General features: G+C 42.4%; 1 protein-coding gene across 1 annotated transcript in view; it reads right to left on the bottom strand.

Annotated features, from left to right (window-relative positions):
- The window catches only part of celf6 (CUGBP Elav-like family member 6), a 111477-nt gene that overhangs the window by 29865 nt on the left and 65011 nt on the right, over positions 1–16601 (bottom strand). Inside the window, exon 3 of the mRNA XM_028401043.1 lies at positions 3726–3774. Coding sequence (XP_028256844.1) covers positions 3726–3774 — 49 coding nt within the window. The remainder of the gene's footprint in view (positions 1–3725; positions 3775–16601) is intronic.

Raw genomic sequence — 16601 nt, 5'->3', positions numbered from 1 at the left:
TTAAAATTTTAAAATTGTTTTTTTTTTTAATTGTGTCCATATTTTAAATTCAAATATTTTGCAATAATGTAATATATTCTGTTATCTTTAATAAATACGTTTAAGTACAGTTCAAGTGTGCCACTTTCAACCACACACTAAACCTTTCTGCTGCTGGTCCTTATCTGATGTATGCAAGTGGATTATCCAGTATAGTGAGGTGGTAAATGGAATAATCAGAGGAGAACAAACGTTCAAATTGACAGTGTATCAGGCATGATGAGAGAATACAGACTTTGTGTTTGCAAGAGCATTACTCATAACACTAGAGATGTCACGTCCAGTTATCCCATGGAGTGGCAGGGGGGTTTTAAACCATCTGGTTTTCATGATCAAAAACGCAAAGCATTCAAAACTTCTGAGAAATGTCCTGGTGCAGTTTTTGGCAAAATAGTCTCCTTTTTCTGCATCAGAAGCATATTCTCTGAAGGCTTGGCCCAGTCATGGAGCTCATCAAAAAATTAAATTGTACCCCGAAATGGTCACCATTCAATATCCCTGCATTCTTTCGTGTGTCTGTGTCTTTGTGTGTTTCTCTTTCACACACATATCCACCAGTACCAGGATTCTTCTTCACTTTTCAGAGTTTTGTACAATCGTGTCCAGAGGCACACAGGGATCTTTTGGCTTCATTTGCATGTAAAGTGGTACGCGCTTCTCTGTGGGCGTGAGGTGCCTCCAGACAGCCCCTCCCCGTGGACCGCTATACTGTGCCAGCCAGCAGTCCTTGCTCTTCCCTACCTGCTGGGGTGGGGCATGACAGCACAGTGCGCAACATCTTAAGGTCCTGTCAATCTCTCCTCTGCCCGACTGAGGTCAGCCTTCTGAAGAGCAGCAGGTTGGCAAGGACAAACATGACCCATTCACAAAGACCCCCCCCCAGCCAGACAGACAAAAGGCATGGACACGATATTAAAAAGGCTCACACAGTGCTGCTGAATATCACATACAGAGACTGCAATGCTTCTGGCACTGTAAGCAGCCAATAAAACAAAAGAATGAGGAGCTAATAAACAAGTGGGGTAAGAGGATTGTGTAGACAAATGCATGGCGAGTGGCAGATTGTGAAAAAGTCGATGTTGATGGAGGTTGCTGGGCATTTCGGCAGAGTGTTGAAACCATCTTATCAGCGTTAATAAAAGGAGAGGGTGTTGCTGGCTGACCCATCATCTTTCTTCTCATCAGTGTGGTCTCCAGTCTCACAGCAGTGGCTAGAAGAGTGGGACCTGGCTCCAAGATTGTGTTTAGATAATGGCCATCTCCAATCATAGATAATCTGGCCCCATCTTTTCTTCACAGACACAGCAGCAGACAAGGTCAGGGGGAAAAAGATTCCTGGCGAGGCGAGGCGGAGATAGGGATGGGGCGGCTCTGAGATGATTTACTGCTGAGATTCACTCAGCTGCCTCCATCACCCTCCGTTAACTTTCTCATCCTGTCGTCTCTTCCCCATTCGCTCTTTTTGTCTTCCATCTCTCACTCTCTTGCATTCCTCCATGGGCCTTGTACTGAATCCCCACTTCTCTCTCCATCACTTCATCTCCCCATTTGCAGTGGAGTCCAATAAGAGAGAGAGGGAGAAATAGAAAGAAAGAAGGCAGGATCGGAAGGCCCAGAGATGTCTACTTGTCCTCATTTCTGCCTGCTTTGGATTGAAGTAAATTGCTTCAGTTTCAAGTGGAAATATGGTTGGGCTGTTTCTCCAATGACTATAAAGCAATGAGACCCATGCTTCAATTTTCTCAATATCTCTGAGTTCAAATTTTGGGTTGATGATAGAATGTGCAGACTGGTGTTACGTACACAGAGCAAAAGTAGAATTTGTTCAGAAGAGGTCGCTTGACTCAAGGGACAGAAATAGATTTCAAGTCTGTGAGACTCATGGCCCATGTGTTCATTCTTTCTTGAAAAAAGAAAGAAATATGTAATAGACAGTCAGTGAATCTGCTCTGTGATCCAAGTGGCAGGCTTGTGTGGCGCCAGTCCTCCCCTCCCCAAGTCAATTTCTGAGCACTGGTTTTACTTCTCCCGACACTCCCATATCCCCAGAGAGAGGATGTCTCTCAGGGACACAGGGAATAAAAGAGGGGCTACTGGAGTCTCCAAATGGAGTAATGTGCCCTAATGCCTGCACAGGCACGTAATCGAGACCCCTGCACAAGTTCCCATGACAGATAATTGCTGATGTCTTGGTAGTGATAAATGTGTCTCCATTGTAGAGGTGCAAATGTCCTGGTTTAGACCTGGTTTTGACAGTTTAGAGGTCCCACTGGGATTGGTGTACCTGACTGGTCCTCAGCCTTCCACAGACAAATACCTTTCTCTATCCCTGCATTCAGCCCTAGCTGGGCTGTCTATTTTCTTTTAACCACAAGCCTTCATTGTAAATCTCATTTCATTGTCAGCCGCAACTGTGGTTTACTTCCCTGGCCTGTCGGCTGACTTCCTGTTGCCATTAACGCTCAATATCTCTGTTGGGGCCTGTCTGCTTGGTCTTATTTCATTCTGTGCTGTGTCCTATCCTGTCCTCCTATATAGAAAGTTCATCTGACAGACTAGCAGGGGCTGTGCCAGTGTAAGAGCCCTCTGTATTTCATTCACACTGCCTGTTCATCTCCCTTCTCTTTCTGCCGAAAAAAGGGTAGTAATTGATATTGGGACACATCCATCCTCCCCTCTTAAGCCCACAGATCCAATTTATCTTGGTGAGAATGCCGATTGGCTCCCTCCCAGGCCTTGTCGGTCAGACTTTGCCTGTTTTTAGATGGCCGTTAATTAAAGTGCTGCCATGACAAAAATAAGATCTACATTGGGGTGTGTGTGGCAATAGAAATGGGCCATCTGATTCACACTTGACCACATAAATCAGCAAAGTGGCTCACTCTAATCTGACCTAGGCAGTCTAAATCACCACTCTGAAATGAAAACACAAGGCTGACACAGACCAGTCCAATTAGATCCAGTTCAGTCCGTGTAAATCTTTAACAGGCTTAATCTGCATTAACCTCAGTAGTGTTAGTCACAAATGGCCTCAGAATGATCTAGTCAATCACCATGTCAGTCAGACTAGAGATTGAGGGAGGACACTGTGCAAGAGAATCAGCAGTGTCTGAGCAGATTTGCATATTTTAATGTCACAATTATTCTTAATCAGACGGGTTTACTTTAACAGAATGCAGAATGTTCATATAAAGTTCAGCTAGCAGTCTTGCATCACAAACTGAATCACACTGAAGCTGACTCAGTTCACTTTCTGATTGGTTTGTGTGAAGAACACTGTCTCTCTCTAAGTATGGACTGTTTCTATGAGCTTGTGTGTGCTGGTTTATGTTCAGAAAACTCTTACTCCTCAGAAATCGAAGGGAGGAGATCCTTCACTCTCATTTGCTTGCCTTCTCTCTCTTTTGTGTATTTCTTCTCCTCATTCTCTCCATGTCTTCCTGTCTTGTCTTTGAACTGCTCCCAGTGACTGTGAACCTGAGACAGCCCCTCTGCTGGCACAGATGGGAAGTCAATAGAAGCAAGTGACCTATATTATGGGCTACTCTACTAACTCCCAGTGTGTCTCAAGTGAGAGCAGAATATTAAGGATTGCGTGAGCGCTCTTCCAGTGTATTTGTGTATTTGCATGTGCATGTGTTTTTTTAAGGGGGGTGTACAACAGAGACCTGGAGAAGGTTAATTACCTCCTCGTCCTTCGCTGTCGGCTGGCTTCACCTGGATGGGCCGGTTCATCTGGAGAGAGAGGGAAGTAGAGGGAAAGGGAGGAAGAAAGAAGAGAGAGAAGGGAAATCCTAGGTTAGCCGGAAATAATAAGAGCAGCTGCAAGAGTATGTTAAGTAGAAAGAGAAAACACAAAATGTGGTAATGTTCCTGGTGTTAATGTCCTGAGCTTGTCCTGGCCTTTTGATTTAAACACAAATCCTGACAATGGCGTAAAAAGGGTTAAATCTGTGCAGTACTCCATGCCAGCGTGTTTAATTAATCCAGGGCACTGCCTCTAGAGATGCCTGAATTCCCCTCACAGTTCAGCAGAATTAGCACTTTTCAATGACGGAGCCACACTGGGTGTCAGATGGCACTTGGAGATTAATGCCATTACATCAGCCACTTCCAGCCCCACCGGGAGAGGTCCTTTCTGGCTGGCCCTTGCTCTTCCTGTCCCCTCCTGGCTCCAGACTCCCAGTCACCAGCTATATCCTGCTCATCCCTGACCCCCAGCAATCCCTCTTACTCTGCCTTCATTCTTCTCTACCCAGAGACCCTTTTGCAATTTACTACCAATATGCTACTGGTCTGATCAGCCAGTTCGACCTAGCCCCAAACCTCCCTCCCTCTCATGGAAGACAGTAAAAGTCATGAGGCTACGTTGCTATGAAATATTTTGTGAAAGGTTAATAGTAAAACATGGATAAACAACCTTTGTAGAGTTGTTTCATAGTGAGTTGAAAGCAAAACATTGCCAAACTAACATTATATCTACTTAATACTTAACAAAAGACTCATTTAAAACTGCCAGCCATGAAAAATACCTCCTCTGGTTCTTGAGTCTGAATATAATAAACAGGAAGAAAAAAAAACTTGATCTTTTACTTTACTTGAAAAAGACTAACATGTATATAAAACATAAAAATGCACAATCTTTTGCCTTCACTGAAACTGTGAAAAAAGGTGGGTGTTTAGAGCCATGCACGAAGACCCTTGCTTATTGAGGCCACCTACACATGTCATATTTGGCATTGTGTTTTATGTTTGGCATTATGTTTTTTTGACTTCAGTGGGCCTATCTTTCTAACTAGGCCACGTGGACAGGTCCAACATGTGAGTGCCAGTGAATGGCACACAGTACTGCCCACTCAGATCAGTCAGCTAGGGCAACACAGTGGGTGTTGGACCCTCAGGCAATCCAGCACTTGACAGCAGTTGACATGAGCTCAGACCATCGCTAAATATAGACATAAGCATGGTGGACATGTATAGACAAGCGTATACATGGTTACTCCCTTGGGATGTAATGTACTCTCCTAGCAATATGTTGTGACACTGGAGCAAAGCTTAGCAGGATGACAGATGTGTCACAAAGGCAAAAACACTGAGCTTTACACAAATGCACACACAGACAAACCCAAAGAACCCAATAAATACTGTCACTGTAAGAATCACACCCTGTTTACAAACATCGCTAAATACAATAACCAGAAATACAAAGTTTATACACTTAGTTTCCTGAAGCGTCAGCCTCCTCCAGTTGGATCCATCACTCAAAAGACTGTGACTCTATGAACATCATCCATATGCCATATGTATGTTCTTTATATGTTCAGAAGTGATGCAGGTTTTACAGACCTCACAAACATGTAGCTGTTTTTATTTGACTGCTAGAAGGCACTCGTACATGCACAATGGATATGAGATCTGGTTTAGTATTTGCTTTGACAGAACAATTTAAGGTGTGCTCTCTGTACACTTTGTAAGTGTATGTGCATGTGAGAGATAGAGTATGCCTTGATATCAGCTCAGGTTGGGGGCAGGATTGGTTTCACATAAGAGGTTTAAGGTAGTCTGAGGTCCCAAGATCCCCATCCAGTGATCAGTCGGCTTCCAGGTCTTAAACGGGAGCGACTGGTCGGGAGGCTTCATTAGTAGCCCCTGAGCCACTGCAGCATCAAGAGTCATTAAACAACCCAAAAGTACACTTGGGGTTGCTAGGCAACCAAGTAGACGTGGCCAGCAGGCAGGCATGGCAAGCTGGCCGTTGGTCTGCAGGCTGTTAGCCAACCAATTGGCACTCCTTTCTTTCTTCTTTTTTTCTTTACTTGGTCCAAGGAGGTCATAGTGAGAAAGGAGGGAAAAAGGATTTCTCAACTCCCACCTTCCGGCATGTCCCACTTTTATGTCCCTTTTTAGTGAGTGTGACAATGAGTTTTTAGAGCAAGTCTGCTACAACTTCTGCTCCAGCTTCCTGCCAAATTATGGAGTTCAGCTTGATACCAAACTGCTTTGTAAGTAGTGCCCATGTGATATGGCTGGAGTTCAGATGTCTACTTCTTTCAGCTACTGTATCATGTCGTCTACACGCATTTACTTAAACAGACAGAGGAAATGTTTTAGCACTTAGGCTTACTGCACTAAAATTTTAAACTTCACTCTACTTTTATCCCCCTTCTCTCTTTCTCTCTAACACACACAGAAGCGCAAAAGTCTTGGGGCTCAATAACAGCAGGTGGCTTAGGTGACATTTTAATCCCTTATTACTGAGTGCAGGATTAGCCAACAGATCAAGGCAGAGTTAATTATATGAATTCATCAGAGGCTGGGCGAAGAGGCTGCCTGCTTTCCCCTTGGGCCAGGACCTACCCCCACCCCACCACCCACTCTTTGCACACAGATACACACTCACACACACACTAAGGAAGATGACAAGTGACATTCTGTATGTCGGAAAAGCTAGCTATTTCCTTATTAGCATTGCAGTGGCAGAAGGCTTCGATAACACATGCAATGAAGCCTCCAGAGATGCTATAAGACAAATGACATCTACTACCTTCCCGTTGGGCCCAGAAAAATGAACTGAATAGACATTGGAGAGGAAGACCACAGGCTTTTTCATCCTGCAGATGTGTGGCTGCCGAGGCCTGAAAGGAGTTCAACCACCCCCCCGTCTTGCTTTATCTTTGTCTCTCCCTGCCCCTTTGGCCTCCAAAACCAATATGCTTCCCACCACAGCCCCTTAATGGGTTGATCAATGCTGACAAATAGGCAGCTCATGCTGTCTTGCCTGGGAACTCACAGCTCTGTGCCCGTGTGCTGCTGCACTTAGAGAGGCCATCTCTCTTTCTGCCCAGTTCTGCCTCTTTTCTGCCTTTCTCTTTCTTCCGCTCACTTTTTTCTCCTCTCCATATTTTTCTCTCCTTCATGCTCTATTTCCTTTATGTCTATACGTTCATTTTTTCTTTGTTCTAATCTCCAGGGATAAATCTATATTTTTCATTCCATAATGATGAATAAAAGTCAGCTGAAGTCATGGAGGGGAGGAGAACCAACAGTGTGGAAGAGAGGAACTTGCTTACATTTTCCAGTAAAGGATTGTGTGTTCAGACGGTACGCTTGTTAGAGTGTGCTCTCAGTCTATCTGTCTGTGACTGGTGTGTCTGATTGATAACAGTGCAGTGGAGAGAAAGACAGACAAGGACACTGCTGGCCTTTGACCATGTTTGACCATGATTTTTTTTAATGCCACTGCTAAAGCACCCTGCATCTACCAACCACTCCAAATACAGAAAACTGCTCTCCAAGATCATTAGTGGACCGTAAGTGTGAGCACCTGTACTCTTCTACTACTGCTGAGACTCTTTCAGTTCTCCTTCACTTAGTTTGTTATCAGTACCAATCCAGTTTCCAAGCTGTGAAGTCCTGCTCTGTAAATTATCTCAGTTGTATGCCGTTTAGTCTACTAAACAAATAGAACAGTCCATGTGGTGACATGGCAACTCAGAAAGGACAGGGTGATGAAAGCATATGTCAACAAATCAGCCAGTTTGGTGCTGTTAAAAAGTCCCAGTGGCAAAAACAGGACTCCAATGATGATCTGTAGCAATGGTTTAACCTGGCTATGAACAGAGCATTTCCATATCGGGCCCAGTTTTATATGGGATTAAAATGGGCAACAGAACTTTTGTATCAAGTCTGCAAAATGAAAGCATATTCAGGCACAGCTGCTATTTTTGTTCATTCACGCTTGACAGTCGTGTTAGGTGAAATGCTATATTAATAAGAGGATGTGGTGATGAATTATTGCCTCTCAGCCATTCATGTTACCCATCTCATAATTTTAAAACAGCTGTGCCAATCACAGTGACATATGACCAACAAAGAGTTCAGACCAAAAAGAAAAATACTTTTCCGAAAGGAGAATGGCAGCAAAGGCACTGAGCGGCAAGAGGCAGATGATAAACCTTTAGATAATTTAACATTCACAGACAAACTGGATCACTAATTTCTTTTTCTGTCATTAAAAGATTTTATAGGGAGACATTGATCCTTTTTATAACCATATGTGCAGTGTTTCATTGTAGTACTTTACTCACAGTAAAATGAGTGTAGTTAAAGTAATACTTAAAAAAAAAGTATCACAGTGTACATATTGTTGCCTTTACTTTGTTTGTTTTAGAAAGTTAGACTCATTTAGTTTTGGCTGCAGCTAAATGTAACAAGCCGATGCTGCCAAAACCGTGATTGAGTTTTATTCTGTTTAAGCCCTAAATAAACGGACAATTTCTCCCATGACTTCCCTTAGAGAAAACAAATAACTTATTTACTTTAACTGGAACTGTTACATCTCTGCTCTGTCGCACCATTCTGTGCAGTGCATTTTAAAATGCATTCAAATCAAAAGCTGCTACTCACTACGTACTGACCTGTTTAAAATTGCATTGGTAGTTGTTATGAAGTTTTCTGATGTTACATGAATGCTACACTTTAAAAAGTGTAAAAGTTACAGCATGCATGTAGAACGTCTTTACAATTAAATTTTTAAAATTAAAGTTGCCAAATATAAAAACAAAACTTGACACCAGTTATTTATCTTTTCTTTGGTGTTATTGTAGCTCTTTTTGAACCCATCAGGTAGCAGTCTTATGATAAGCCATCCAATATTTGATGATTCTAGTCATTATTCTGAGTTCATTGGAGCTTTTGTTGCCATTTAAAGGATTCTTAATACAAAGTGACCACTTTTAGAGAAGCAACAAAGTCTAGTGATAACCACAGGCACTGACAGACAGAGAATCAAGATAAAAAACCTTGACCTTTGACCATTATAAAGGCACTTGGCTGCTTGACCTCTGTCGTTATTATCAGTGCCTTATGAGGTTTAGGGAATTAAGAGCATTCTGCCTGTAATTGAATGGAATTGACAGTTTTGTCAATATTTATTCACTTGGATGTCATGGTAAGCTTGTGGATTTGATTGTTTTTTCCCCCTTTTCATCTTTTATACATTCGTAATCTATTCATGCTATCTGATCTTGTTTTTCCTTTGAACCAGAAATTGAATTCTGAAGTACAATTATCTCACTGTAGACCCATATCATTGGTAAATAAGCAGTACTGGCACAGCCTGTACTGTACCAGCTCAAATTAATGCTTCCAACACCCATCGCTCACACATCAGGACATCCTGCCCCTCATTTCTGCCTAGAAGGGGAAACGGGCAGTGTAGCAAATGAGTCTTTCTCTCAAATTGGTGTGTGGGTTCACAGCAGCCTCCTTGTGAGGCCAGCGAGCCAGGAGAGGTGGGGTGTATTGGAAGATATAGGTTAGAGCTGGAGTGATCACAAACTGCCTCTCTCCCTCAAAAACACGGGAAGGAGTGCTGTGTTTGCCTCACTGTGAAGAAGAGGGAGAAAGGGCGCTGACAGCTCAGCAGAGGGTTGCTGGTGGTGAAATGCAGACTATTGTTAGCTCTCAGCCCGAGCTCCTATTTGGAGCCTAGGTAGGGTCAAAGTGGGAAGGGGTCAGAACTGACAAAAAAAGTTACTCATATCCAGATAACACAGTAATCCCTGGTGAGATGCTGCAGTGTCATAAGGGAAAATCTCTGTGTTTGTGTTTTATCTCTATAATCTCAGTCCCATTCTCCATAATTACCTGGCAATTGATTCTCCCCTGGAGCAGGGTTTTTGGTTTTAATTTATGTCTATGAATCCGGTATTGGCGCGTGGGTCCCAGTGGAACATCTGAACCAATTTATGCTGCCCCACCCTGCTTGGCCCGGTCCAACCCAATTTCAGTGTGGACTGTAGCCCAGACTGCATTCATAATATTTCTGTTTTTTTTCCAGTGTGGTACCCCACAGGGCTGCTCTGGAGGTGGGACAGAGACAGAAAGTGGATGAGAAATCGAGCCATCATGTTATCCTCTGCTCTATAAAGCCTCTGTTCTTCTTCTGACTGTAGATGGATTGCCGTGTAGATCACTGCAACCAATGGCCAGCACACTATATTACATTTATTGCCCCCCTTTTTCCTTTCTATCTCCCTCCCTCCTCTTCCTGTGGATATCGTGGGGTGGAAAGAAGGACAGAGGGAGTCAGCGTAGAGTTGCATCAAGGGGGAAAGGGGGGGGTGACGATTCGACACAGTGAGACAAGACTAACAAATTAGTCAAAGTGACAGGGAGTTTTATGAGGTCTGCTCTTGTGAGGCGACTGCTTCTCTCCCCCTCTCTTTCTCTCTTTCTCTGGGCCGCAGGGACACTATGCCAGGGCCGTGTGTATGTGTGTGTGTCTGTGTGGCTGAGGTACTTATTTGTAAGGAGTAAGGTAGAAGAAAGGAGCAACATGCAAGTGTAAGAGAGAATGAGAGGAGGAAGAAATGCAAAACAGATGCAGTGTGAAAAGCTACACTGGTTATTATTTAACATAAATTACACTGTTTGGTTTTAGAAAAAAAATCATCATTTATAATCAAAAGTGAAAATGTGCTAACATATTTTCCTGAATTATATTAAATAAGTCAATGTTATTATCAACTCACTGTAGTTACATAGGTACCTTTCCCTTTACTTAAATTTAATAGTTCAGAAGGTTAATGAAAATGGTAAATGTAAACATATCTGTGCTTGTTTAATATACTCCCAGTATAGGCTGCAATAAATAAGGATTCTTTATTCTATAATGTACACATAATCGTCTGTCTGATTAAAAACTGTAACAGCACAAATCATAGCTACCGGTAAGTACTGTAGTCATGAGGTCAAAATGATGAACAATATTCTGCAGCTTACTGAAAACAGTACAAAATTTATAATGAAGGGAGACAAAATCCTAGAATGTAAACCAATAAATTTAAAAGAATATAACCTTATTATTGGTGTAACAACCCCTCTTACATTTGACGTGACATATGGTTTAGGTTAGTAGAGAATTTAGAAGAAACTCAGTATATCTATGTAAACTCTGGCCAAGAACATTCTAAGCTGATAATAGTGCAGACAATGCTTTGGGTTCATACGCCACAGTACGGAAGGTTAAATGCCCAGACTCACACACAAACAAAAAGCCAGAGCAGGAATCGCAGCAATAACCTGGAAGCGCCCCAGGAGCATCTATCACTCTGCAAGGCCACAGTACAAATGTATCTGAGCTGGGCCCGGAAAACAGGTAAAGTGGCTCACAGTGTAAAGAGGAGTGAGAGAATAATAATAAGTGGAATGTAATGACACACCATGCATCTGTCAGATTTATGAGTGTATATCCTGCTCCGTTCCCCTCATACCTGCCGGTCAGGTCTGCAATCGGGCCCATACACACCACAATGCTGATGAGAGGAGTCAGTGGTGAGAAATCACTGAGCAGCAGGGGGAATAGTGCTGGACTCTGGTACAACATCCAACACTGGAGCAAGAAAGGGCCCAGAGCACAAACACATTTTAAAATAGTCTGTGAAAATGTGCAAAGTCACAGAGAAAAAAACAGACTGTGTTCAGAACATTGCAAAGAGGACAGGAGAACCATTACACTCCTATTTGAATATATGGGTTACAAAAAGTGATTATGATGGTTTAATTTTAATTTTAATTGTGAGTACTGGTGTAATCCAAGAACCATGTGTCAACAACAATGTTGACTAAATGGAGGAAACTGAAGGTTTAACTACCTTAAATTAATGTAGGATGTGGATGTCATATGATCATAAATCTTCTTTGTACACCAGCGAACATCAGCCTCAGATTTGCCATATCATCTTAACAAAATTCACAGCAAACTCATAGAAAGTAATCGCCTACAGTAAATGCATAATCATTATGCATGAGTCAGAGGCACATTGTAGGAAGTGTTGGGTTAATGATGTATTGTACATGTGATCATGTGTTTCCCTGAGAGAAGGCGTCTCCACATTGACAGCTCTCTCATTGTGTTCCAGGTGCATATCCACATTGACTTTAATATCAGAAGGTGGTATCATGTGTGAAGCAAGTCAAACAGGTGCCGAAATTAAGGTTATAAAACTGGATCAGTAAGCCCATCATCACCCATCAGTCAGAAAAAAACAGAATAATATCTGTAATGCATACATATTTAATAATGCCCTCATATGCACTTAAATATGAGAGGGTGCTTTTGTAGATTTGTTTTTTTGTCTGTTTTGGCTTCATCTTCATCTTACTGGTTACCATTGTAGGACACTCTCTCATGCAGTACTCATATACACACACACACATCATGTACATCACAACACATAAAAATGTACAATGAATTCATAAACCTCCCTGTGCGCACATAAACATGCACTCACAGGCTGTGCATGGTAATTGAAGGCAAGGCCATGAAGATGCCCATCAAACAGACACTATCATATTTGAATGGTCTAATAAATACAGACAGCAGTGCAAACACAGGGATAAAATAATAATAATAATGATAATAATAGAACAGAACATTATTTTAATGAGCAATAGGAGACTGTTATTTCACACACACGCACATTTGGATAGTCATATTCAAGGATAGACTTGAACACTTTCTTTAGAGATTACTTTCAACATAATACTGAATACTAACACACACACACACAGGTTAAGCACACAGCCCTGCAAGACTGTTGCAAGATGCCATTAGCAAAGAAGGCTGTTTGTGAAAATGATCACATCAATCGAAGTGATAGATAAAAGACTGGGAGCAATTGATAAAATGCCACAATTATTTGGAAGATGAATGGCTGAATTTGCTTTTGAAATTGGACTGGATCTCAGTGCAATGGAACAGAACTCATCATCATCAATGAGCCTGCTGTTAGATTGCTTTCTGTCACAACCCAATATCAGCCCCGACAATTGGATCCATCTGCCAAATGGGATCAAATAGACCTACTCACGCAACACCACAGGTGATGTATAGTGACCATGTGTAGAACATATTACATTGAAAATGCACAATGCATCACCGTGTATGTTGTGGTATGTGTTTGGCCATGGTTTCTGCTCTCCCCACATGTGACTACACTCAGTAGAAATGACTTAGGATAGATTAAAGGTACACAAGTACAACATGGAAAAAAGAATGATGCTACAAGTAAAAACAGGAAGAAAAAACTATGATGAAGGAAAATCCTGCAATGCTATAAATGAACCCATCAATTCATATAATGATATAATGTGTTTGTGATGATTGTAAAGACAAGGTATAGAGTGAATAGCCCAGCATTATTGTGCACTTTAAAACAGCCTTTAACAATAGGGAAAGGAATCATTTTCTCACATCTTCCAACACTCTGGCTCCAGGATATTTTTCTTTTATTGTTATTATTTAAAAGAATATTTGCAAAGTTGCAACTCATAAAACTTGCACTATCGTATCACATAATTTATTTAAGCCTATAAATCCTTTGGCTTTTGCAGTTATACGCCTCATAATGATGCATTGGTTAACACGGCCTGAATATTTGAGCCACATAAAAATGGTAATAGATTAAACCCAGGAAGTGTGTAGAGCCGTAGCGTGTGTGTGACTGTGTGCGTGTGAGCGAAGCTATCAGTAAAGAAGTATTACTGCAGCTTACACAGGCCTTAGCGTACTGAAGGGAGCTTCAGAATGCACTGTATCTTCCTTGCATACACATGCACAAAGCATAAGAAGAGGGACAAACACAGCAGGGGGTTGGAGGGAAACACACTAAGTAATGTATTGTGCTGGGAGGGAGGTGACAGGGGTCTGATGATACAGAGGAAGCGTGTAAATGGGCCGCTATTAAGGGAGCGGAAGGCTGAATGATTGTTTATGGCCAGAGATCTGCCCAGAGAAAACATCTTTGCACCTAAATTAGTTATTTACTTTTTTCAGTCTTCAGTGTCTAGGGTATCCGTGGCAACTATTACAGCTAATTCACATGCACTATAAATCACACACACACATCTGCTTCAACCTGTAAATCTGTCAGTTAGGAGCTGTAGTCTAGTGTTGCTTCATTTTATTTTCTAATATGCTTTATGTACCTTGACATATCAGCCACAGTATTGTCAGTTGTACATCTCGATTTTCACTCCATAATGGCCTATTGCATTGTGTGATTCTGTAGTTTTCTGGTGTCTGGAAAGGCTGACTAGTGTCTAGTAAGGGTGACTATCTTTGTCTAAACAAATCACAGCCAAAAGTTAACTGAAATGTAATTAAACTTTCCCAAAAACACATACGCCAACACAGTATATTCTTTAGCCCACATTTGCTATAAATTGATCGTCTTTCTGCTCATCTGTGAGGGAGTATATGAGCACTGTATCTTGACATGCCTTTCAGCATTTCATTCTGTCTTGTTTTTTTCCTACTCTACCTCAAACATACATTAACGCCCCCACACATGTATGTGCATGTGCACATGCACTCACAGCCCTTCACACACATACGCACATTGTTCCGGTGCGGTCAGTGTCTGGGGGAGCTCTGCGGGGACCTGTGCTGTCAGAGAGCAGACCACAGAGTGTCCCTGGTCCCTGCTCCACCTGCTGTGACAGCTAATTAGGCCTGGCCACAAAGGCTAGCCTGTCTGGGTGCTGAAGAGGGTGTCGTGGCATGGCATGGCAGGGCATGGCTTCGGATGGCATGAGGATAGCATGACCAGCTGATAAGGTGCCCTGCCATGTTGTCCGGGGACACACTTCACCCGAGAACACCCACGACCATGGTGGTGTGCCCTGGTCTTTGTTAGGCTCCCCTTCAGTCATTAATTACACTCACGCACTTCTATTAGTCCTCCATTTAGGCTAATCAACAAGCAGAGCCTCCACTGACATCATTAGCTCTCATAACAAGCAGCAACACTCTGGGAGGGGCTCTTCAGAGCTGTTTGTGAACATTAACCCTTCCTCGACAGTAATGAGCCATCCTTATCTTCTGATGTACCTCAGGGCCTTTTGTCCTGCTCCTGTTGTCCGACACCCCCACCTCCAGCCCGATCTTCGCACACTGCACTGTCATTAGGAGACAGCAGTAGCTAGCACCAAAGCTGTGGAGGCTCCAGGCAGACAAGGAAGCTTAAATAGCATGGCAGGAAGTTAACACTGCAAGGAGGGGGTGGGGTGTATTTTTGGGAGGGTAAGGGATCAAAGCCACTGAGGAAATGGGATGAGACAGGGCAGGCTAGGCCCCTTGGGTATGTGTGTTTCTTTGAGTGTGCATGTGACTCATATTAGATATGAGGGAGGGAAGGAAACACAGGTTGGAGATGGTGACACAGAGCTCAGCCGTTTGCCTGGACCAGCAGGGAGCATGGGAAAAGAGAACATTCCCCTGAGCGACTGTACAACCTCCTGGGGTTTGAACTGTTTGGATGTAAAATTAAAAATACACACACACACACACATGTAAACACGTAGGCATGAGCTAAAGTTTGCCAGATGTCCTCAAGGGTTGAATATGTCTAATTTAATAGTGTATATTGACGTACTTACTCTCTTGCAGCTGGTGTTACTCATCATCTGAATATTTGTACAAATCTCATTATTGACGTGTTGTGTACGAATTTTGTGTGTAATGTGTGGCATCTCCCACACATGTCTTTGTAAATCACTAATCAAGCCTTGTGTGTTTTTTTTGTGCAGTATTTTTGAGGTTGTGGTCAAAGTTGTAAGCCATGTGGGCGAGTCGTTGGTAAGACAAACAATGACACCAATTTATTGTGGGTATCAAAGATAGAAGACAAACTTCTTTTAATACTACTGCATGTGCTTGGCAAGCAGCTTTCATTAGAATGAACATGGTGCTGTGTTTGAATATCTATTGTTTAATGCTCCATGTTAACACCTGTGGAGTATACCTTGGAGCAAAGAACTTAGCAATCGTAGCAAGCTTTATAGACCAAAGAACACGTTCAATAATGTACTAGATGAGAAGCAGGAACCATGCTGAAAATACGCAGAAAAGTACAACAAAGTCAGAGAAACCTTCATTATGCTCATGTGCACGGCTTCAAGTTGACTCCGAAGGCACAATCCTTGCCAATTACTGCATCCCAAAACTTATGCTGAGGGCAATGGGTAGCCCTTTCTGTTCTTTACTTATTAATCCCTGCCAAGCCTGCCCTATGATGTCCTGATTGACTGTTCATGTTGAAAAATTCATGTCCTCTCATTCTCTTCCTCTGTCTAGCTCACCTTCGTTACAACAACGGCTGACCAGTAACTGAATTTTCCTGTCTTCTAAGCTGTAATTTAGAAAGGTATGCACGCACTGCTGCTCTCTGCAGGCTATTGAGGCTGAACCGTGTGAAACAAGGCTTTAAAGTTGTTGCCGAATAATGCAGTCATGTTGGTGAATGCTATATGAACCATAAGTGGCAGTGCTACCTTGAAGTGGAAGACAAAAGTAGCTGCAGCACAACTTTTTTTGATTCTCGGGACAAACACACACACACACACTCACACACACATCGTGCAGAGCAATTTTCCAAAATGTGCACTGTATACAATATGTGTACCCATGTTTGTTTTCGGAATCATTTGTTGGTTAAATTTTCTCATTTGCAAACCCACAACAAACAAGCATATTCACACATGTAATTTGCATCAAG

The sequence above is a fragment of the Parambassis ranga genome, chromosome 3 (assembly GCF_900634625.1).
Source record: "Parambassis ranga chromosome 3, fParRan2.1, whole genome shotgun sequence".
NCBI lineage: Eukaryota > Metazoa > Chordata > Actinopteri > Ambassidae > Parambassis > Parambassis ranga.
This window is presented reverse-complemented; position numbering and strand designations above follow the sequence as displayed.